General features: G+C 46.9%; 2 protein-coding genes across 5 annotated transcripts in view; one reads left to right on the forward strand and one right to left on the reverse strand.

Moving 5' to 3' along the window:
• The window catches only part of RPN2 (ribophorin II), a 37,450-nt gene extending 33,208 nt beyond the window's left edge, over positions 1-4,242 (reverse strand). For 2 of the 3 annotated variants that reach the window (XM_040981501.1, XM_040981499.1), the window contains exons 1-2: positions 3,991-4,242; positions 795-988 (exon numbers count right to left, since the gene is read on the reverse strand). In XM_040981501.1, coding sequence (XP_040837435.1) covers positions 795-988; positions 3,991-4,003 — 207 coding nt within the window. In that variant the 5' untranslated portion in view covers positions 4,004-4,242. The remainder of the gene's footprint in view (positions 1-794; positions 989-3,990) is intronic. The other variant, XM_040981500.1, reaches the window with a different exon arrangement.
• The window catches only part of MROH8 (maestro heat like repeat family member 8), a 41,376-nt gene continuing 21,168 nt past the window's right edge, over positions 3,773-23,980 (forward strand). The window contains exons 1-9 of one of the 2 annotated variants that reach the window (XM_040981497.1): positions 3,773-4,137; positions 8,018-8,136; positions 10,899-11,044; positions 11,638-11,760; positions 15,998-16,077; positions 17,016-17,160; positions 18,147-18,242; positions 20,371-20,475; positions 22,960-23,095. In XM_040981497.1, the coding sequence (XP_040837431.1) occupies positions 3,851-4,137; positions 8,018-8,136; positions 10,899-11,044; positions 11,638-11,760; positions 15,998-16,077; positions 17,016-17,160; positions 18,147-18,242; positions 20,371-20,475; positions 22,960-23,095 (1,237 nt within the window). In that variant the 5' untranslated portion in view covers positions 3,773-3,850. The remainder of the gene's footprint in view (positions 4,138-8,017; positions 8,137-10,898; positions 11,045-11,637; positions 11,761-15,997; positions 16,078-17,015; positions 17,161-18,146; positions 18,243-20,370; positions 20,476-22,959; positions 23,096-23,980) is intronic. The other variant, XM_040981498.1, reaches the window with a different exon arrangement.

Genomic DNA, 23,980 nt, shown 5'->3' on the forward strand with positions numbered 1-23,980 from the left:
ACGTATGCACCTGGAAGCAAATGCTCCTCCTTGCCCCAACAAGCACCCGGCCTAGCAATACCTTCCTTCTGAGATGACATACTAGACAGACAGTCAAAGAAAGATCACCCAGGTTTCTGACCTACAGGACCATCACTTAATAAATGGGTGGGTTTTAATAAGATCTTTATTTAGTTCAAAAGCAGCGTTACAGAGACAGAGATCTTCCATCCTCTGGTTCACTCCCCAAATGTTTGCAATGGCCAGAACTGGGTCAGGCTGAAGCCAGGAGCCTGCAACTCCATTCAGGTCTTCCATGCGGGTGGCAGGGCCCAAGGATTCAGGTTTCCATTGCCTTCCCAGGCACATCAGCAAGGAGTTTGATCAGAACTAGAATAGCCTGGCCTCTAACAGGTGCCCACACAGGATGTCAACACTGCAGGCAGTGGTTTTAGTCTGTCCTGCCACAATGCCAGCCCTCTGTCACTGTTCTAGGAGCTGTGTATGCTCTCCACTCTGAATTCCTTTATTAGCAGCCATGCATCCAGGAAACTTAACAAACATATATGATACGAACAGATCCACAGAGCTTCCAGAGGACTGTACTGCTTTATATCGTGCTAAGAGACATCTGGCCCGTTCCTATACCCATAGGAGGCATTCTGGAAAAATCCATCAGATGGAAATAAACACAGCTTGTCAGGAACACACCTTTGGTCATCCTCTATTGAGCCAGAGTTCATTTCAAAATATTCAAAAGGGATGTGCGGCGGGGATGAAGGTTCACTCAGGCCCCGAGACTCACGTGGACTTACCTTGGCATCTGGCACCTGGGCACCAAGGCTGCTTAGTCCCACGATGGAGTAGAAGGCAGACTGCAGATCTGTGAAAGGGCGGTCCAGTGATGCTTTCAGTCTCTCCACATCATGCTGGCTGAGGTAGTGTGTGGGCGTCAGAGCCTGGCCACCAACTAGGATGGTCAAGGCCAACAGCATGACAGTGCTTAAACCTGGGGCACACACACACAAAAAAAAACGTTCACTATGCTGTTCTCTATAAGAGCTCCAGGAATGAGGCATGCCCCTCTCCCAGACAGTGCCTGCGCACCCCGAGGGAAGGGTGAGGGAACTGGGGAGGCTTAACCAGAAGAGGAGCTGGGTGGGGGGAAGACCTTCCTGCAGCTATTTCAAGGACATCACGGGCCCTCAGCTCTCCAGGAAGACCAGATGCTAACTCCTCATCACGCCCTGCCAGTTTCGACCTCTCCCCCACTCTTCCATCTACTCTCCTGCCTCCTCTAGGCGTTTACCAAGATCCACGTTCTCCTGGTTCCTTTCTGCTCAGCAGCTGTGCATGCCATCCCCTACACTTCAAGCTGTGCTTTCAGATTTCAGCTTGCCCCAGCCCTCTTGAACAGTCCTCCCTTGGGTTAGGTCCCTGGGACAGCAGCGAAGATCAAGCGTCTGATTGGGCTAACCAGCAAGTTAACCAGCCAAGCTGGTGGCCCAGCCTCTTCAAAGTATAAAGTAGGGTAGCAATAGGACCACAGGGGTGCTGGCAGGAAGACAAGAGTGAAATCAGAAAGATTTTAGAACAGTGACAGGCATGAAACCACCACCAAGTTAAGGCCAGAGCCCTTTTTGCAATAGATACTGTTGCTGTGGCATCCACCTGTGACCACTGGCACTTTTCCTGTGCAGGTCTGATGTCTCTGCTCAACTCAAGTTCCATGAAGACAAAGGCTGGGTCCCTTTATGTACCCCAACATTTTCAGACCTTGCAAACTGCTGGACACCACCCAGGAGCTACTGAACTATCTGCTGAGTTAGATGGAAAGTGAACTGGATCTCTATACAAGATGCCCCCTGGGGAAACAATAAAACAGCAGAAGCGGAATCTCTCTACTTTCCATCTAAAGGAACAAGAGCCAAGAAAATTCTGGAACGAGATGCTTTAGGGTTATGTGAACTGTCTGCCACCCAAGTGGCAGCGATGACAAGGAGCCACGAGGCTGACAGTAACACTCCTAAATCCTTTGTCCATGGGGTTAAATTAGCTTGTCTGTGTAATAGACAAATAAAACAAATTCGACAACTGAGGCGCAGGGCATCTTACACAAACCTAGCCTAGGACACAGACGGTTGTTTAACAGGACCAAGTTCATATCCTGCTATTTATGCGAGAGATGTCTGTATTAGCGATTATGCAAAGAATGTTTTTCTTCTGTTAGTTTTCTTAAATCTGTCATGTTAACCTAAAATTATCAAAGCTCTTTTTAAAAAAAAAGCAGATCTGTAATGTCAAGTGTTCACCAAATATATATTCAGTGCTACTACGTGTCAAGCACCCTTTTAAGTTGCTAGACATACAGCAGCCAACAGAACCCAACAGCCAGCTACCTCTGGAGTTTATGCACTACATGAAGTTATTAAAAACTACTACTGCGCATGTCAAAAGGTATCAAGTGCACAGAAGGGCTACATGGGACAGGCTGTATCTTACATGTGATGGACCGTGAAGGCCTACAGGCAATTAAATATGCCACATTCAGTCCTGAGGCAGCAGCAAATCACCGCTTTGTGGGTGGAAGCTACCCCACAAAAAGCAAGTCCAAACAGTCTAGATAGATGGGGTTTTCTGAGCTCTGCAGGACTGTGGAGAAGCAAAGGGTGACAATCAGGAGATGAGGTGACACGCAGGGCGCGTGCCATGGAGGTCCGTGGAAGACCCCGCAGGGACACTGGCTTCAGCCAAGCAAGATGAGAGTCACAGAGAAGTTCTGAGCACAGTGTGACCTGACTAACATCCTAACCCGGGTCAGTGTGTGGAGAACAGAACGTACCTGAGCAAGGGCAGAAAGAGGAGAGACTGCTGTCGACCCTGACAGACGACACGCGTCTGACCCGCAGGGGATGCGGTGAGACGCGGTCTATTCCACAGGGAAATGGAAGAAAGACTGAGAAGCTAAAGCCGGATCCCCGGCGCCTGCGTGCCTGACTGACATCACGCTCTGGCCAATAATAACTAGCATTTCTCCAGCTCAACACTTCTATGTCAGAATCGGAGTCCCCCCACCTTGGAGGAACGACAGCAGTTGACATTTTGGATTCAAATCCCAGGACTTCATCCCACACCAAGCAACGGGCGTGCACACGGCCACCGAATCCCTCAGCACATGCCAGTGACCTGGGTGCTTCCCGTCTTCTGCAGAGAAACTGAGGCTGAGAGTGGTCACCGGAGTGAGACATCAAACTGCAGGCTGTCAGAACCCAAAGCCTGTGGTGTTTGTTTTTTCTTCTTAACGGATTCCTCAAATCACTATTCATTGTGCTACCTTGGGAGAGTTAAGGTCCCTTCTCATCTGTCACTCAGAAACAAGAGCACCCACTTCTTTCTCACAGACAGCAGGCGAAAAGACATTGTGTCCACTGCTCAAGCACCAAGGCCATTAAATTTCCCTGAGTGTCCCCAAGGATGCCGTGCGCTGATCTGTAAACCACGCCGGTAACAGCCACTCCAGGAGGCGGACCATGTCTGCAAGTCTGCACCCAGCCTCACTTCCCAGAGGGAGGCAGTGGTTTCCTCGCCCCCTTTCCCTCGAAGAATAAATGAAGTGGTCGAAGGACGGAGATCTGGCCAAAAGCTCACAAGAACTTAACAGACGACATGGGCACCAGATCTTAAGACGGCCCGGCGCGAGAGCCCGAATGAATGAGTGAAGGCCGGGAATGGGCCTCAGAGGCACCCGTAGCCCAGCGTTACGCATCCCAGCACCCCCAGAATCCCCCCAGCCCCCCAACAGACGCGGACGACTCCCTCCCAACTCGGAGCCCTCTTGCCGACCCTCAACCTCGCCAAAAGCCCGCGGCCCATGTCCCTGCCCCGCAGGGGAAGAGGGCCCCGCCTGGCCGGCTCCCGAGTGACGGGTACCACCGGTCCGCGGGCTACAGCCCTCTCCCCGCAGCGGGCCGGCCGCGGGGCCCAGGCGCTGAGCCATGCGCAACGCCTCACCCGGCGGCGCCATTCCTCCCAGCAGGTCCCGCCGGAGCCCCAGTCTCAGGCTGACTTCCGCTCGGGCAAGTGGCTCTTCGAGCGAGCCGGAGGGGACGCCAGGGACTCGCGACAAGCCCTGCGTGCCGGGATAGGCTCCAAACACAGGTCAGTCTCCGAAGTCACACGGGACCTGGCCGCTCTGGGCCGCCAAAACCAGGACGCTGACCCTCGCGCGCCGTCAGCCTCGCGGGAGCGGCGTCCAGCCTAGCCCGCTCCCCCACCCCTGCGCCTGGGCCCACTTGGAATAGCCCGTTCGCAACGGTCCAGTTCCGGGCGCTGCCGGGATTCGATAGGACGAGGCCTGCAGGTGGGCCGGAGACGGGGCCGCGTCTGATTGGTCCGTGACGTTGATTGGCTCTTCGCGCTGTCACTCATTTGTTGCCTTGCAGCCCGGCTAAGTTGAAGCGACCCGGAAGGGAGCGGTGGGGAGGGGGAGCTTGCTAACCAGAGGCTGTCGTTTCGGTTATTCGTGAAGGAACCTTGGGTGACGCTTTTCCTCACGGTAACCCTTAGGAGCGTGCGAGTTTTAATCCAGTTTTATAGGCCCCAGGTTCAGTTCCTTAGTCGCACTAGCTACATGTTAAAGTGCTCGGTAACTCGTGGACGTCATATTGCCCTACGTGAAATTTACCACAGAAAGTTCGATCGGGCAGTGGTGAGCTAGACTATGTAAAGAACTATCCGGGAGACTCGACTGCTGAATTTTCCGAAAACTCTGCCAGTTGGTTCAACACAGCCATTCACAAGACGAAAGTACGTGGGCTTATAGTGCAGGAGGGCAGGTTTCAAGGCCCAACACCTGATTTCCTGATTCCTGCGCTGCTGTGGTTGTTGTATGACTTATATTACCTGACTCCATTGCGGGGCCCCCCTCTTCCCGAAACAGCTGTGACAGCTTAATTTGGAAACATCCTGGAAGTGTTTATACCACAAAATCAGTGAATACTATGAACCAGGGCCTTGTTGATTATCTCAACATAATCATGGAGCCAAAGTCCATAGGAATGTAAAGTGTGTCAAGTCGCCTTTACATTGTGAATGGCACAAAAAATTCGAGAACATATTGGAGTATTCAAGAAGTGTGATCCGGTTCAGAGAAGCAGTCACTCCCCAGTTTCAGTACTTGTCTGGGTGGTTTCAAAGCAATGTTTTCTGTCATGTGAAACTTAACCCTGTCAGGAGCAGGCACTGCGATACCGCGGGTTAGATTGCCTGTTGCAGTGCCTGCGTCCTGTCTCAGATATTGGGCTTCCCATTCGGCTTCTTGCTAAGTGTGCATCCCGGGAGGCAGCTGATGCTGGCTGGTGAAGGACCTGGGTCCCTGCCAGCCACGTGGGAGACTCGGGTTGAATTCTACACTACTAACCTTTGGCCCCAACCCCAAGTGCTGGAGGCCTTTGGGAATGTGAAAGAGGAGTTGAAAGATCTTTCCTTCTCTCTCCTTCTGCCTTTCAAAGAAAATACAAATAAACTGCCACTAATAGCAAAGGTTGGCAAAGATTGTGAGCCGCAGAACCCTCCACAATACGCTAGTGGAAATGGAAAATGGTATAACCATTTTGGAAACAGATCAGCAGCTTCTTAAAAAAAGTCAGTTACACAGTTCATTGGTTCTCAGTCCTAGAAAGTTTATTTGTTTCTGTTTAAGTTTTTTTGGTTGGTTGGTTAATGCAACATACACACGAGAAAAAAAATTTCAAACATCATTGTTTGAGTGTTTTCCCAAAATTGCTTTACTTAATACTGACTAAATGAAAATAAAAAGTGTTTGTTCCAAGCATTTATTAGGAAATGAATAATGCTGTTGGGCCCAGAGTGATAGCCTAGCAGCTAAAGTCCTCGCCTTGAACACACCAGGATCCCATATGGGCGCCGGTTCTAATCCAAGCAGCTCCACTTTCCATCCAGCTCCTTGCTTGTATCCTGGGAAAGTAGTCAAAGACAGCCCAAAGCCTTGGGACCCTGTACCCACGTGGGAGACCCGGAGGAAGCTCCAGGCTCCTGGCTTTGGATCAGCTCAGCACTGGCTGTTGTGGTCACTTGGGGAGTGAATCATTGGATGGAAGCTCTTCCTCTCTGTATATCTGCCTTTCCAAAAAAAAAAAAAAAAAGAAAGAAAAAAGGGTGATGATGCTGCAGTGTGTCTGTGCTGACCTCAGCACAACTGTGAAGCTCTCTAAGTGTTACCTGTTACCGAGATCCTCATCCTGCCAGTGAGATGGTTTTCTTGTTTTTATTCCTGTTTTATTCTTGTTTTATACCTGTTTAATGCTTAGCAGTGTGTGTAGTCTTGCATGTTTATTCACTTTATGGAATATATAACATGTTTTTCCATGTTTTTCCCCTCCTTGATATTGTGAGATTTATGTTTTGTTGTATAAAGATAGAAGTCTTTAATTTCACACCTCCTGTATAGTTCCTTATTGCGTAAATATGCAGTAGCTTATCTATTCTGTTGATGGGCTGTTGGGAATCTACTTTTTTTTTTTTTTGCTGATAGAACTAAATCTGTAAAGATTTGTTGCACATGTTCCTAGTGCACAGGTGTAACAGTTAGAAATGGACTGTATTGACTAGTGAATCACTGCATGTACACCTTCAGCACAACTCACTAGTGTAAGTATTTTCACAACAGCTGCACCAATTTATGACACCAACTGCAATTTAATTTTTTGTTCTCTGATCTTCACTAAACATTGAATAAGCACAGATCCTCTCAGTGATTCAGTCTCCTGGTATTTTAAAGATTTTTTAAAATTCTTATTGGAAAGTCAGATATACAGAGAGGAGGACAGAGGCAGAGAGGAAGATCTTCCATCCAATGCTTCACTCCCCACGTGGCCACAATGGCCAGAGCTGAGCTGATCCAAAGCCAGGAGCCTCTTCCAGTCTCCCAAGCAGGTGCAGGTCCCAAGGCTTTGGGCCATCCTCTACTGCTTTCCCAGGTCACAAGCAGGAAGCTGGATGGGAAGTAGAGCATCTGAGAATACAAACCAGTGTTCATATGGAATCATGGCAGTGCAAGGCTAGGACTTTAGCCACTAGGCTACTGGGCTGGGCTGTTCAACGTGTGTTTTTCTAATGAGATACTTAATTTCTTTATTTTTTGTTAAAAGAGACACATTGACAAATATTATCTGTCCTTCACTTTACTCCTTAAATGCCTGCAACAGCCAGGTACCTGAAAGTCACTCTAGGTCTCCCACGGGAGTGACAGGGACCATGTGCTTGAGCCTCACCTGCTACCTCCCAAAGTGCATATCAGCAGGAAGCTGGAGTCCGAAGCTGAGCCAGAGCTCTGGGCATCCCTCATGGTGTCTTAACCCATGTGCCAAATGTCCACTCCTCCGGTGGGATGTTAGCAGCCACATAGAGTTTCTTACTTAGCCATTCATTCCCCCACAAGACTGGCAACATGCTGAGAGTTAGAGATAAAACTGTGACCACATAGACGAAGTTTCTTCTCTAGTGGGGCTTATGATGAGAGGAGAGAGACGCAATTAGACACAGCCATTGTAGGAGATGAGTAAATACCACAAAAGAAAATAAGAAGGCAACTGTGGGGTGGAGTGCGTGGAAGCTGCTCAATTTAGGTTGATCATCAGTAAATGTCATTTGGGCCAGGGGTTTCACTCCACCTACATTGCATATCATAGTGCCTGGGTTCAGCTCCCAGCTTCACTCCCCATTCCAGCTTTCTGGTAATGTGCATCCTGGGAAGCAGTGTGGGAGGCAGTGGAAATGGCCAGTGCTGGGTTCCTGCCACCATATAGGGGCTGAAGATGTAGCCCTGATTCTTGGCTTCAGCCTGGATGTTGCTGGCGTTAGAGAAGTGAACTAGCAGGTGGAAAATCTCACTTTCTGTCTGTCTTCGAAATAAAACAGATAACAAATAAGTTCCTCTCTGAAAAGCTGACATTTAGGCTTGCAGTTGAGTACGATTGAAACAACCTTGAAGAACTCTTTCTCCCTTCTTCCTTCCCAGGGTCTGTGGTCGGGAAGATGTAGTGATCCCTTGTGTTTCTGACGATTCAGGAAGTGTGGATTTGCAGCTGAGCAGTATAGAGGATATTAAAAACCGCCCAAGTAGCGTTGAAAATACAGGTGAATGGGGCAAAGGCAAGGTGGGGGCAGGGGGAAGGAACTCTGCTGCCATCAAGCATGAGGCAATGACTGAGTGTTGCCTGACCAGCCCTTGAACTAGACTGACAATGAATTTGATCCCTGACTGAGATCCTGGAATATTATTGGCAAAACAAGAAAAGATACGTTATTACATATACTAAGGAAACTAAGCCTGATCCTGGGATAGATCATATCACAACCTGCCACAAAGCCTGAATGCTTGAGACGTTCTGAGAAGGGACAGGCAGGTGTATGGTGACACAGAGCGGAACACTATTCAGAAGGCCTTCCAGTTGCCTTACAAATGGCTCATGAGTATCTCATGTTGGGCATAAGACAGTGTGACCCACATGGTTCCAAACCATACACATAGAGTACTTAAAGTGATTAGAAGTGGTGGTCAGCACGGTGGAAGAACTAAATGAGAGGCTGAGATGAAAACATAAGGGAGATGGAAGCTGCTTTCAGCTGCGGCTGTCAGGTAACACCTATGTGAGGTAGCCCTGTCATCTCCTAGCAGAGAAAGAATGAAAGAGCAGCCCGTGTGGCAGGTACAGGGAAGAGCATCCCAGGCCGATGGGACGGACAGCATGCACATGCAATGGGAAAGATTCCCGCGTGTCTGAGGAATCACATTCGTTCACGCATACATTCATTCAGCAAACACCAAAGCCTGATCTTGTCACAGTGAACAAAAGACATCCGCGTATACAGATTAACAAGCAAGTGGAACTCAGTGTGATGGGCCTGAGTGCAGAGTGCAGAGCAGCTTAGGAGTGTATTTATTCATGGCTAGGGGTATATTTAGCCAAAAAGGGTCAAGAGGAGCCTTTGGAAAGTGTCCTGCAGATAAAAGCTGCAACCATGCGGAAAGGCAAAGCAGCAGTAGGATCAGCAACAAAGGGGACAGCCGGTGCAAAGGTCAGAGGTAACCAAGAATGCAGGTCCAGTTGTTACAGTTAGTAGTTGATCAGGATTTGGCATAGAGTGGGAGGGGTTTGCAGAAGAGGCTTTCAGGAAATATAGAAGAATAGAGAATTGAAATCCTCACATGACGGGGCCAGCAGGTTAGGCTGCTGCTGGTGATGGTTCTGGTTTCTCAAGTCCTGACTGCTCCACTTCAGATCTGACTTCCTGCTAATGTACTTGGGAAGGCAAAGGAGGATGACCCTGCCACCCACGTGGGAGCCCCAGTCGTGGCTGCTAGCTTTAGCCTGGCCCAGACCTAGCTGGTAAAACCATTTGAGGAGTAAACAACAAAAATATTTCTCTTTCTCCCTCTCCTTCTTTGTTTCTCTTTTTCTCTTCTCCTTGTCTCTGTCATCTTCTTTGTTTCTCTTTTTCTTTCTCCTTGTCTCTGTCATTCCATCTTTTTTAAAAAAAGATTTATTTACTTTTATTGGAAAGGTAGATTTATAGAGATATGAGAGACAGAAAGATCTTCCATTTGTTGCTTCACTCCACAAGTGGCCACAAGCCTGAAGCTAAGGCAATCCAAAGCCAGAAACCAGGAGCTGCTTCTGGGTCTCCCACACGGATGCAGGTTACAAGGACTTGGGCTTTCCTCTGCTGCTTTCCCAGGCCATAAACTGGTAACTGGATGGGAAGTGAAGCAGCTGAGACATGAAACAGCATCCATATGGGATGTCTGCACTTGCAGGTGGAGTATCAGCCAATTGAGCCATCATGCCAGCCCCCATTCCATCTTTCAAATAATAGTTCAACTCCCCTCCAAACTTGTGTCCCTTCACATAATGCTGGAGGCCAGCTGCAGCCGAGTTCAGACCTTGAGAAGGATGTGTGGAGTTGGCGAGGAGAAGAGACACAGATACAATGACTTCATGCCCTAGCCTGAACGGCTCAAGAAGCTGTCCTTTTTATTTACTCAGACACATCACAAGCCTCTGCACAAACGTGATTGTTCTGTATTTAACTTCATGACTAAGTGGGCATCCACAGATGTTTGATAATTTTTATTTTTTACTTCATGATTAACCAGGTGCTTTTAAGACACTAGAATCATTTTTTTTTTCAAAGCAAACCCTTATCCATTCTTTAGTAGTAGTCACACAGCCATTTGATTATTTTTTTTACTTCATGATTATGTAAGTGTTCTTAAAGATAATTCTGTAAGATACTGTAATCATTTTTCTTCAAAGCAAACCATTACTCATTCTTTAGTATTAGCCATTGGGTGACGGGCAGGACTCCAAGGACAGGGTACATGCAATTACATCTTAATCAGTAATACATTCCTACTACATTTCTATTTCTATAACTTATCTATCACTCAAAGGGGGAAAGACATCAAAAGGGAAAAAAAAAGATCCAAGACAAAAGTGTCAATATTAAATCCCCTTACAACTACGGACCAATTGTACTCCTGTATGAATTAATTCTTATGAATTCTTAAAGGCCCACTCACCAAGGCATTGTCAGTAACATTAACTTCTAAGCTCGCATCAGTTGCAAAAACCATCTTACAAGGGCATACAATAATGCCTCAGTAGATTACAGAATTCTTAAATGGGGTGGTTGAGTGTCCATGCAAAGGGGATGAAACTGTGTTAAGGTGGTGGGAGGGAGGTCTGCCGGCCTTGCCTTACAGCTGGAAACTCCTCACAGGCTTGCCAAAGGGAAGATGTTCTCTTTACACCTTTGTGTCATCCACACCCACTCACTGCATAGACCTCAACAATGGAGCATGGCAGCATCATTCAGTGTCTGTCTTCTGATATTAGATTCAGACATCTCCGACTTCCCTGGACTCCCTCCAGAGCCCCTCTCAGACAGCTTCAGTTCCATGGCCTGTCCAGGACCTCTCCGTGAGATCGTCATTGACACGTTGATCGACTCCATTAAGGAGGGATTGAATGGTGACTTAAAGGTATGTACAGTGAACATTACAAGTCACCCAGCTTATCCATACCTCCCAGTGTTTTAACTGTCTCTTGTATTTAACTATCTCTTGTGTTACAGTATTTATCTAGTATTTAAATTATTATGTTGTAAACTGTTAAATTGTGTTAAATTATCCCCCAAGAATTTCAAACCTATTTGTACAATCTCCAGTAAAATATAGTAAATGTATTAAATTAAATACTTACATAGTAAGCACGCGGTGGCCTAGCGGCTAAAGTCCTCGCCTTGAACGCGTGGTGATCCCATATGGGCGCCGGTTCTAATCCTGGCAGCCCCGCTTTCCATCCAGTTCCCTACTTGTGGTCTGGAAAAGCAGTCAAAAGCCTTGGGACCCTGCACGCTCATGGGAGACCTGGAAGAAGCTCCGGGCTCCTGGCTTCAAGATCAGCTCAGCTCCGGTTGATTCCCTGAAATCTCTCCAGTCTATTCATTCCAAACAATAAAAGATCAATACCTTATTGCCTCCGATGCTAAATGTTTAATATATTGCAAGATACTTTTCAAAAGTCTTAATGTCAGATTATAATGTATGTGTTAATCATTTTTCTGCAAATTCAGGATGAACATGAAAAGCTGGCATTCCTAAGATCTTTGTCTTCTCTCTGCCAAAATTTACCCTATGATGAAACCACAGAGTCCTTCATTCACAGCCACCTGGTGGACATTGTGCATGTCCTCAGTGTAAGTATTGTGGCATCTCTCTGGTTGTTATGTCTTGGGGGTTTCCTGCCAGCCAAAAATAGTGTTCTGTGCCCACAAGAACCACCGAGACAGTCTGATCGAGCATGTCTATTGTAAAGCAAGCACAAAGTTATAGACTAGGAAAGAGGAAGGCAAAAGGGTGTTTCCTGATAATCCTCCCACTCAACAATGACACTGTAATTGGCTAAAAGGCATGTCTATCTTTCTGGACCCTCCTGTAACGTCACAGATCATGTGCAACATGGCTGGCTGGCAGTTATGCCTTCAGATCACAGCAGGTAGGCTGTGAGTCACATACAACACATACACTGGAAGGTATGCCTCAGGTCACATTCACCACACATGACTGGCAGGTAGGCTATGGTTTGCATTTGGCTTCTTAGAATTGTTTATCAAGAAAGTCTCAGTACAGCTCATCCAAGGATAGAGAGGAGACACAGGGGTGCAGCTCACTGCTCTTGTCTGCATGACCAGTGAACAGGCCAGATTGAGGTAGGCTAAGCAGGCAGAGATCAAGGGGTGATCTTCCCAAGTTGTACCCATATAAGCTTGGTGACCTGGACAACAACAACAAAAAAGTTCTTGGCAGCTTTACCAACATTATAAATTCCTCAGACTGTTTTCACGTCTCCTCTGTATGGAGGAGGAATACTCAAGAGTACCCTACAAATATAGTCACCCTTGAAAACCAGTTAAAAGAATTTAAAAAAAGAGAGAGAGAACAGCATTTAGCTTTCTCATTGAGACCAGTGATGCTTTCTCAGGGCTCATTATAGTTTGGAAGCAGACTATAATAAAATGCAGAGGTTTATAAACATTTCTGCTCTACCTGGTCCCTCCCTAATATTTGTTTATATTCACAAGGCAGTGCAAGAGGCAAGCAGTTCCATTGACAATTTCACAAGAGCAGGAATGTTGGGGGCATCACAGAGAGGAAACGTGCACACATTTACCATCCGCTCACAATCCACGCCAGTGTCTGGATCTTCAGTGTTCACATGAAAAGAGCCAAGGATGCCAGAAACAGAATGGAAAGGATAAGGATACACCTGTGCTACAGTTTCATAAGATTAATAATTACATACATGGAAAGCTAGCCCATCACTATGATAGGAAGAAGCAAATTAACGCCCCGCCCAAAAGGCCCAGCACCACAGCCTAGTGGCTAAATCCTTGCCTTGCATGCACTGGGATCCCATATAGTGCCAGTTCCTACTCCACCTGCTCCACTTCCCTTCAGGCTCCCTACTTGTGGCCTGGGAAAGCAGCAGAGGATGGCCCAAAACTTTGGGACCTTGTAGCTGTGTGGGAGACCTGAAAGAAGCTCCTGGCTCCTGGCTTCAGATCAGTACAACTCTGGTCATTGCGGTCACTTGGAGAGTGAACCAGTGGACTGAAGATCTGTCTCTCCTTCTCTCTGTAAATCTGCCTTTCCAATAAAGAATAAATAAATCTTCTTTAAAAAATCAACATAACTTCTACCAGACTGGACAAAAAAAAGAAGAGAGAGAATAAAAATAAAGGAAATGCCAAACATTGGTGAAGTTGAACTTGTGGAACAGCCAGAACTCTTATGCATTGATGTGATGGGAATGTTGGTAGAATGGCATAGCCACTTTGGAAAACAACTTGCTGATTTTTTTGTTAAGATTTATTTTTATTGAAAAGGCAGGAGTTACAGAGAGAAGGCAGAGAAAAAGGTCTTCCATCTGCTGATTTGCTCCCCAAGTGGCAGCAGCAGCCAGAGCTGAGGCAATTCAAAGCCAAGAGCTTCTTCCAGGTCTTTCACATGGCTACAGGGTCCCAAAGCTTTGGGCCGTCCTCCGCTGATTTCCCAGGCCATAAGCAGGAAGCTGGATGGGAAGTGGAGCACTGGGACACAAATCAGCACCCAAATGGGATCCCAGCGCTTGACAACGGAGGATTAGCTAATTGAACCATTGCAGTAGACCTGCCAATTCCTTAAAAAGTTAAATTTACTTATAACCATATTCCACTCTTAACTAAAGTAATGTCTGTTTCCATCCAAAGATGTAAACCCTTATGTGAGCCACACATTGGAAACAACCCAGATTTCCATCAACAGATGACTCTATAAACAGTTTGTGTTATATCTGCACGATGAGATATTGCTCAGGAATGAAAAGAAAGGAATTGTTTATGTGCACTATAACTTAGGTACATTTCAAAATATTTATGCCTAGTGAAAGAAGTCAGACCCTAAAAAAAGCTTATGCTATGTGATCCTGTTTATACAAAATTTTAAAAGCCCAATTAAAATCTGGAAGATTCAAGCTAATATAATAGTGAATATTTGTTACCTAGGAGTAAGAGCAGAATAGAGAGCAGCAAGAAGGAGGCTTGGCCTACTATGCCACAGTGCTGGCCTCTGGACTGACTTTTAAATGCCACAATTCTAGGTGTGGTTGTAATTTGAGAGACCATGTCCCTGAAATAACCCAGGGAGAGCTGTTAATACTGAAGACAGTCATGCTCCGTCCTTTTTAGGCTATAAAGCTATAATCATCAATGAACTCTTTGAAGAAATAAGTAAAGGAAGAAAAGCAGAAGGGAATCAATAAACAGGGTCTGAGTCAGCCCAGAGCTGAAAAATGAGAAGAAAGGAAAGGGTCCCTAGGAATGCTTTATTGAGACCCGCTGGGATCCCATACGGGCGCCGGTTCTAATCCCGGCAGCTCCACTTCCCATCCAGCTCCCTGCTTGTGGCCTGGGAAAGCAGTCAAAGATGGCCCAATGCTTTGAGATGCTGCACCCACGTGGGAGACCTGAAGGATGCTCCTGGCTCCTGGCTTCGGATCGGCACAGCACCGGCCATTGTTGGGGAGTGAATCATCAGACAGAAGATCTTCCTCTCTGTCTCTCCTCCTCCTCTGTATATCTGACTTTGTAGTAAAAATGAATAAATCTAAAAAAAAAAAAAAGATAACAAATTGCCATACACCAGAATTTTCTGACAATTTCTTGTCTTTGCTCTTTTATATATGTAGCCCCTTCTGTGCTACCTTGTCTAAAAGGACTAAAGCTTGCCAGAGTTCTGTTTTCCTCCTTTAGAAGATTAGGCCAGCATTGAGATTGAAGCCTGCTGTGGCTTGACCAGAAGTTGGTTCTCCAGTTTAATCCCCAAAGTCGAGGGTTAGTGGTGCCAGCAGGTTGGGTGCTTGATCTAAGTCTGACATTTAGGAAGTAGGAGTGGTGGGAAGTCCCAAGGTCATAGGAGGTGTTAGGTTGGACCAAGGCGGTCCCTCACTGCTTCCTAGCTCTCCCTGGAATCTTCCCCCAGAAGGCAGCCACTCCACCATCCAACACCCTCATCAGACCAGTGGGGCTGCCAGACCTGGATGTTGGCCCTCCAAAACTGTGGGCCAGAAGAAATCTCCTTCCTTAAATGGCTTCTCTCAAGCATTGGTTAGAGTGATATAAAGCTGTCCAATACAAAGATCTCTGACAGAAGGGGAGAGAGGATCTGATTGGCCTTGGTCTACTGCTGGACAGAGAAGCATAACCAGTGAGACAGGAGGGCAGCAGACTGGGCGCAACTGCCAGAGGGCCCGGGTGGGGCAGCCAGGCACTGCAGCTTCCCCCACAAGAATTTATGCTTGTTTCTCACATCTGCTCCCCTAGATCATATTGGTACCCCCTACAGATAATCAGTCCAAAGAGACTCAATAGCACCTAAGGGCACTCTGGGAGTGGTGCCCCAACCAAGGCACTACCCACCTTCCTGTTTGTCCCTGTCACTGCAGGTTGTCCAGCACGTCCAGGCAACCTGCCCTCTGCCAATTGTAAACTGGAAAATCACTCAACTTTTCCAAGACAAGTAACTCAGAATCAAGTTGGGCATAGATGATTGGTTTAGTAGAAAAAGGAGTCAGATTGTCTCGATTGCTAATAATAAAAATAATGAGTAATAAGCTTCAGTGATTATCGAGGGTACCTGGGGATTACAAATCAGCTCATTAAGCACTCTCAGCCACCCTGTGAGGGTAAGCCATGCTGTAAACTCCTCTTGGAGGTGAGGAAACTGAGGTACAGGAAGGTGAACTCACTGTGTCAGCTCCAGCGACAAGAGCCGGGGCCCAGAGAAAGCTGCCTGTGCCCCCTGGCCTGGGAGCAGGCCATCAGCAATGTCTCTGAGTGCTTCTGGGCTACTAAACTGACTTGATCTTGACTGTCTTAAGCTCTCTTCTCTGTGCAGGTCCTGGTACAAGAGGAGTCCCTGCACACTCTGTTCAGCCCCGTGCGCCAAGAGATCTTCGTCATCATTGCTGGTCTCAGGTGACACACACTTTCACAGGCACCCTGCTTCCTCATTCAGAGCCAATGCTGAAGCCAACTAATACGTTCTTTCTGTGTGTGTATGTGTGTATTGAATGTATTCGAAAGGTAGAGTTACAGAGAGAGAAGTCTTCTATCTGCTGATTTGCTCCCCGTAATGACCCTAATGGCTGTGGCTTGGGGCAGGCTGGAGTCAAGAGCCAAAAACTCCATATGAGTCTACCACATGAGTGACATGGTCCTAAGCATTTGTGCCATTGTCAGCTGCCTTTGCAGAAGCATTATCAGGAGGCTGGTTCAGAAGTGGTGCTGCTGGGGCTTGAACTGGTGCTCATATGGAATTCTGGTGTCACAGGCAGTAGCTTAACAAGCTGTGCCACAACAGTGTCATCTTCCATGTTTTTCACTTTCAAAAATTTTTAGACAGGGAAGGGGAAGCCAAATATATTTTTTTTGTGTGTAGGAACTTTGCTTTCATGTGTGCTCCCGTCCATGACTGGAAACCCTTAGGGACCTTTTTAGCGTTCACTTTTGTCTCAGGTATGTTTGTTGAAAGGTTACTCTTATATATGCTTCATTTCAGCAAATTCCAAGGCCTAAGAAGCATTCAAGGCTTTCTTCTTTTTACTGCCTCTTGTGGGAGATCTGTCCCTCGCTGACTAACTGATCACAGGTCTTGAGAAGTCTGGTGGTTAAAGTCTTTGACTTGATTTGACACCCCCTTTCCACTGAGTCAGCCATACCATGCCATGTTATGCACAAGTGGGTTAAGTTGAGCAGCAGATGTTCTTCTAATCTCTTGTGAGATTTGTCTAGACAAGTTGTGCCACTTATCTCTTCCCTCATAGTGGCACAGTGACCAGTCTCCCCTTCCCTTTTATCCATATCCAATGAAGCCCTCCTATGCAGCCTGCTGTTCACCAACTGCCTTGTCTTAGCTACCTAGATGTGCACCTGCTGTTTGGATCTGAAGATCGTGCTGACTTGTTCAGTCTGGTCACCCGAAGTCTCATCACTCTGCCATCCCTGAGCAGCCTGAGCCAGCTGCAGGAGGGCATGCCAAGCCGACCCTACACCCCCGAGGTAACCTACGCTCAACCTCAGACACTTCCCGACCATGGGGCCTACTCATCTGGGCTTGTCAAAGATTTCTTTTTACAATGGATTAATTGATTTGAGAAATAGGTAGAGAGCTCCTGTCTACTGGGAGACTACCTGAGTGCCCGCTGCTTGTCTGGGGGCAGGCCTGAAGCCAGGAGCTTATCATGCTGGTCTGCTAAATGGGTGGCAGGGACCCAATTACTCGAGTCATCATCTGCTGCCTCCCAGGGTCTCCATTATCAGGAAACTGGAGCCCATGTAGGGCAGTAAGCTCGGACACTCAGTCTTGAGATTCAGGCATCTTAGCTAGACTCGGGCATGAGGCTAAGTGTGTACCCTCCAAGGTGCATTTCATCTTCTGAGACTAAAACCCATCTAAGCCACATCTGGTGAATGACAGATGATTAAATTAGCTTCTCCCCTACTCTCTTTACTTTGTCTTCTTTCATTTCCCTTCATTCCCTCTTTTCTGTATTGGGAATGCAGAGGGAATGCTCATTCTTAGGCTTGACAGATGTTTGTTGCAGGGTGCCTGTGTGCTGAGCATTGCGGCAGGCAGTCTGAATGCAGCAGCACACACTGTCCCACATGGAGCTCACAGAGACAAACCATCGATCAAGAGCTCAGCAGACAAGTGTCTGTTTTCATGAAAAACATAGCAAAAACAGGGTGACTGGGAGGTCTTCCTGATGGGGTGAAAAGAAAAAGCGTCCTTCTGTCTGAAGTCCCTTCCAGACAGCAGGAAGAGCAGGTATGAGGGCCCAATGATCTGTTCTGGCTTGTTAATTTGCTCTAAAGCGGTTGCCGAGGTGTCTGTGTAAGACACAGATTTATTCTTTCACCTCATGCCATGGTCTGTGTACTTTTCCACTGGTTCTGCTCCCCTTTGAGAACCTCAGGTTAAAGAGAGAGGCCTTAAAAGCAGGCGGTGGAAACCGGCAGAAGCCACTGATTCTGGGCCTCTTCAGTATCTCTACAGGCAGACGTTCCAGGCATTCTTGGAGATGCTCCAGAGTTTGGTGGTAAAAGACCCACATTTGGAAAACCTTGATGCCATTGTTAAGGTAAACAGGACATCGGGGAAGAATATCCTATCATGCATTGAAAGTAGAAGAAAAAAATGTGGGAGATTTACCTTTTAGGAGGCAACACTGTAGTTAACCAGCTTTAAATCAGAGATGTGGGCTCAGGTTCAATTCTGCACTTCACTGGTTGTAATCCCTTCTGCAAGGAATTCATTCTCTTGCACTCTGATTTCCTCAACTTTATGTGCAGATCATAATTCCTTTGGCATAGAATCAATGGCCCTCAATAAGTGCTATAATTGCTCCTTCAGTTATAATTCCTTACTGGCAAAGAAGGGTTCCTGAACCTAGTAAACAGTTAGCTTCCTCCCAGGTGTGACTCAAAGGTGATCCATGACCACCTGTCTGCACTGAAGCTGCTCTGGGACCTTTCCCTCTGGGGATTTCTTTGCTAGATTGCAGTTCAGGCATCCTGCTGTCATTTTTTTTTTTAGGTTTATTATTTTGATTGGAAAGGCAGATTTACAATGAGAAAGATAGATAGAAAGATCTTCTATCTGCTGGTTCACTCTCCAGATGGCCACACTGGCCGGAGCTGAGCTGCTCTGAAGCCAAGAGCCAGGAGTTTCTTCCATGTCTCTCACACAGGTGCAGGGTCCCAAATCTTTGGGCCATCCTCCGCTGTTTTCACAAGCGGTTGGTAGTGAACTGGATGGAAAGTAGAGCAGTCAGGACATGAACCTGCGCCCATATGGCATCCCAGTGCTTACAAGGATACCATTTGAGCCGTTGTGCCAGGCTCCATTCTGCTGTGTTGACCCCCTTTTTTCAGATACAGAGATTCCAGAAAGGAATTACCCTTTAAGCTATTATGAATCATTTGCACATAAGTACAGATACATTTATCCTTGCTACACTGACCTTAGCATAGTTTCTCATGACTCTTCTGTGTGTATCAGCCAGCTTTTACTTCTCCATTTATCCAGGTGTACTTTGTATTTTCTTGTCATGGCAACTTAATTCAAACCATTTTTTCTAAGATTCTGCCTTATATCTAAACAGCTACTCAGGGGTGTTATCTTGCTCTAGCTGTTCAGGTGGATACCAATCTGCACCCAGAGTTCTTTTTTTTAAATTATTTATTTTAAAGGCAGAATTACAAAGAAAGAAAAAGAGGTCTTTCATCCACTGGTTCACTCCCTGAACAGCTGTGATGATTGGAACTGAGTAGATCTGAAGCCAGCAACCAGAGGCCAGGAGCTTCCTTGGAGTCTCCCAGGGGGTACAGGCCCCAAGGCTTTGGGCCATCCTTTGCTGCTTTTCCAGGGCATAAGCAGGGAGCAGGATTGGAAGTGGAGCAGCTGGGACACATGACTATTGCCCATATGGGGTGCCAATACTGCAGGTGGAGGCTTAACCTACCATACCATGGTGCTAGCCCCCACAGTGCTGTTGAATGGAACCTTACAAATTCATTTCTTCCCAAAGAAGACTAGAAAGGGGCTAAGTACAAATACAATAATTTGTTGAAGAAATCAGAATGAAGAGAAAACATGTCTGGAAAGGGACTCCCACAGAGGCCAAGTTAATACCCTGGTGGCTTGCTTATCATCCCACCGCTTCTGCTTTTTTTTTTAATAATGATGCTCATGAAGCATTTTCCTTGATTTCATTTTTTTTAAGATCTATTTTATTTTTTCTTGGAAAGTCAGGTTCACGGTGAAAAGGAGAGACAGAGAGGAAGATCTTCCATTTGTTGGTTCATTCCCCAAGTGGCCGCAACGGCTGGAGCTGAGCCAATCCAAAGCCAGGAAGCAGGAACTTCTTCCAGGTCTCCCACAAGTGCAGAGTACCAAGGTTTTGGGCCATCCTCAACTGCTTTCCCAGGCCACAAGCAGGAAGCTGGATGGGAAATGGAGCAGCCGGGATACAAACTGTCCCCCATATGGGATCCCGATACGTGCAATGCAAGGGCTTGAGCCACTAAACTACCATGCTGGGCCCATCACTTCTGCTTCTAACCCAAACTGGTTTGTCATTGAGGACAATACCTGGAGATATAGGAGCAACAATTTTCCTCTCTAGATTTTTCTTCCAGGCAGGTTACAGGTGTTAGCCCAGATCTTTCTGGCAAACCATCCAGCCTTCTTTCTTCCTTCTTTTGCAGCAGATGGACCCGTGGTTACAGTCTGTTGTTGACCATGAGAGGGAACGGGCCACAATCAGCATGTCTCAAGTTCTGAAGTGCTTATCCAGACACCTCAACCTCAAGGTGAGCAGCCCTTCACTTGCACAAGAAGATCCCAGCCTGTCTGTGGCACATTCTCTTTGTGATTCCCCAAGCTAAGCTAGGTGTCCCCCTGTGCTAATATAATGTTGTGGAATTTAGTTCTGCTTACCTGTCTGCCCAGCCCTCAAATGGGAGCAGCTTATCGCCAGGCATTATGTTTATTAACCTATTCATCCACTTTGCTTAGCACAGGAGCTGAACCATAATAGTTTAGTCATTATTTTCATATAAGTAAGTGAAGAAATAAAACCAGAAACCACTGGAAGGCCCTCAGTGGCCTTGGATCTGGGCAGCGCCCAGAAGTTAGAAGAAGTTAGGCCCAGGAAGCAAATTTCAGAGGATCAGTTCAACCATCTCCCAGCATCCCCAAGGAAAGGGTATTGTGATGCTGGTTCATCTCCTTGCCCCCCTCTTCCATGTGTCCTCTCATGTGTCCTGAGCCTTCTCCCATAACTGATTTTTTATTATTTTATTTTTGATGATGATTACATGGTTGAGTAAGATGCATGCCCATGTGGACCACTGATTATGATAGGAAGGGTCGAGGAATACGAGAAGGTAGATAAGAACATGATTTCCGGGGCCCGGCGCAGTGGCACAGTGGTTAAGGTCCTCCTCTTGCACACCCGGGATCCCATATGGGTGCTGGTTCTATCCCGGCAGCCCTGCTTCCCTTCCAGCTCCCTGCCTGTGGCCTGGGAAAGCAATCGAGGACGGCCCAAAACTTTGGGCCCCTGCACCCGCGTGGGAGACCCGGAAGAGGCTCCTGGCTTCGGATTGGCATAGTATCGACCGTTGCGCTCACTTGGGGAGTGAATCATCGGATGGAAGATCTTCCTCTCTGCCTCTCCTCTCTGTATATCCACCTTTCCAATAAAAAATAAATAAATAAATAAACAAATAAAAATTAAAAAAAAATAAAGAAAAAAAAACATGATTTCCTATTTTGTTTTTATACTTCCTGTATCTGAGGAAAGAAGGGAGAGAAGGGGAGAAGCCGCACACAACATCCCAACCACCTCAGTACCTGAGGATGGGGAATGGCCATCCACTTTCATCACATTGGCCCCGGGATGGAGCATGCTGTGAGGGCACTGCTCAAGTAAATTTTTTTTTTTAATTTTATTTGGGATTTTTTTGTCATTGGAATGTCAGATGTACAGAGAGGAGGAGAGATAGAGAAGCTCTTCCATCCGCTGATTCACTGCCTAACTAGCTGCAATGGCCGGTACTGCACCAATCTGAAACCAGGAGCCAGGAGACTTCCTAGGTCTCCCACATGGGTGCAGATTCCCAAGGCTTTGGGCTGTCCTCAACTGCTTTCCCAGGCCACAAGCAGGGAACTGGATGGGAAGTGGGTCCGCCGGGATTAGAACTAGCATCCATATGGGGTCCCAGTTCATCCAAGGCGAGGACTTTAGCCACTAGGCTAACTTGCCAGGCCTCATACTATTATTAACATAGGTTAGAACTGACTCTTTAAATACTGGTATGTTGGCTCAACTGGCTAATCCTCTACCTCCAAGCGCCAGCATTCCATATGTGTGCCAGTTCATGTTCCAGTTGCTCCTCCACCCATCTAGTTCTCTGGTTGTGATCCTGGAAAACAGTGAAGGCTAGCGCAAAGCGTTGGGTTCCTATTCCCACGTGGGAGACCCAAAAGAAGCTCCTGGATCCTGACTTTGAATTAACTCAGTTCTGGACATTGTAGCCATTTGTGGAATGAACCAACAAATAAAAGATCTTTCTGTCTCTCCTCTTTGTTAATCTGCCTTGCAATAAAAATAAATAAATCCTAAAAGAAAAAAAAGAAGAAGTTGCTGTTTATACCATGTGCTGCATGTATTGTTGCTCCTCAAGTCTGAGGGTTGTCCTTCATGGTGAGGGCATGCTGGGACTCCTGCATCGCCCCTGAGGCTCTTGCCAGCATGTGGTGATTCAGGTTGTTGAGTCTCTGCCACCCACATAGGAGACTCGCAATGAGTTCTGGGATATGAGCTTAAAATTCATTTAAAAAACATCATTTCATTTGTTTGAAAGGCAGAATGACAACGAGAGAGTACTTAGGCCACCTTCCCCTGCCCTTGCAGACAGGGGTCACTTGGAAGCAGAGTGACAGGGACTCAAACAGAAATCCTGATATAGAATGCTGGCATCATAAGCAGCAGCTTAACCCACTGTGCTATAACACTGGTCCCAAGCTCCCTTCCAGCTGGGGCCTGCCCCAAACCCAGCTGCTATGTGCATTTGGGACATGAACTACTTATTGTAAGCTCTTTGTTTCTTTCAAATTAAATAAATAAATAAATAACTTTTATAAAAAATGTACATGCTCCAGCAACCAAAAAGGCTCAATGAGACCTTGTTTTTCTCTCAGGTGGGGATAGAAATGATGTCTCAATAGCTCTACTTGTAGGCACTGAATGATCCTGTGTTTTAAGAACATTTTTTTTTCTTCTAAATTAGGTTCCACTGCAATTCCAAAGACTTGGCCACCTGGTGGCCCTGATGGCGCTGCTGTGTGGGGACTCGCTGAGGGAGGTGGCAGAGGAGGCGGCAGAGGGCACCCACTACCTGCTGCGTATCACCCTGAGACTGAAGTGTAAGACCCTGCTGGAGGCTGCAAGGCCCCACGTCCATTCTCTAGCACAGTATGAACACCAGCCCTCCTTGTGCCCTCTGGCCCTGTGTTCTAGAAAGATTTGGTCTGGAGGGACCAAACAAGTGGCCTGGGCACAGATGGGAGTGGTTAGTTTGGTTGGGAGTGGGAAAGATTCTTGCCATCATTTGGGCCTCATTCACTTGTTTATCCACCAAGAGTTTAATTATATGTTACTGGATATCTAACAGTGACTGGAACAAGATTGTGACAGTCCAGAGGGAGTCAGACAAAGACTCTACAAATAACACTTGTTACCAGCTGAAATATCCGTTAGAAAGGGAAACTACAGGGGCCATAGGTGAAAACCAGATGTCCTAGTGGGGTTCAGAAAAGGAGGTTCTGAAGAGAATCTGAAGAGGAAGGAGCAGATTGCCTGGAGAGGAAAAGGGGATGTTGGGCAGAGAGCACCACAAGCGAAGCTTGGGCAGTCTGATCTTTGAGAGTTTGAAAGAAGAGAGAGAGAGAAGGCCAGCAAGATCAAAGAATGAAAGAATCTCTCACCTCCCCAGCCCTGAGGTCAAGGGAAGGCCGCTGACTCAGCACCCACCAGTGTTGACATCTCAGTCTGCCCCATCCCGGTGTAACTGCCCTGCCCCAACTTCTTCACCCCACTGTTAGAGAAACTCTGCCCTCCCAAAGCAATTGTCCCACCTTCAGCCACCTGTGGGTGTGGACAGTGTCCACCACAGACACAGCCAGGGCACTACCTACAGCTGATTACTGACTTGGCAGTGTTTACGAAGCTCTTACTGTTCTGGGGATGCCTCAGTAAGCAAGGCAGAGGAGGCCCTACCCCAGGGACCTTATTGTTTAGCTAGAAAGACA

This window comes from Ochotona curzoniae, unplaced genomic scaffold (genome assembly GCF_017591425.1).
Source record: "Ochotona curzoniae isolate NIBS_2020 unplaced genomic scaffold, NIBS_Ocur_1.0 contig_3520, whole genome shotgun sequence".
NCBI classification, from domain to species: Eukaryota; Metazoa; Chordata; class Mammalia; order Lagomorpha; family Ochotonidae; genus Ochotona; species Ochotona curzoniae.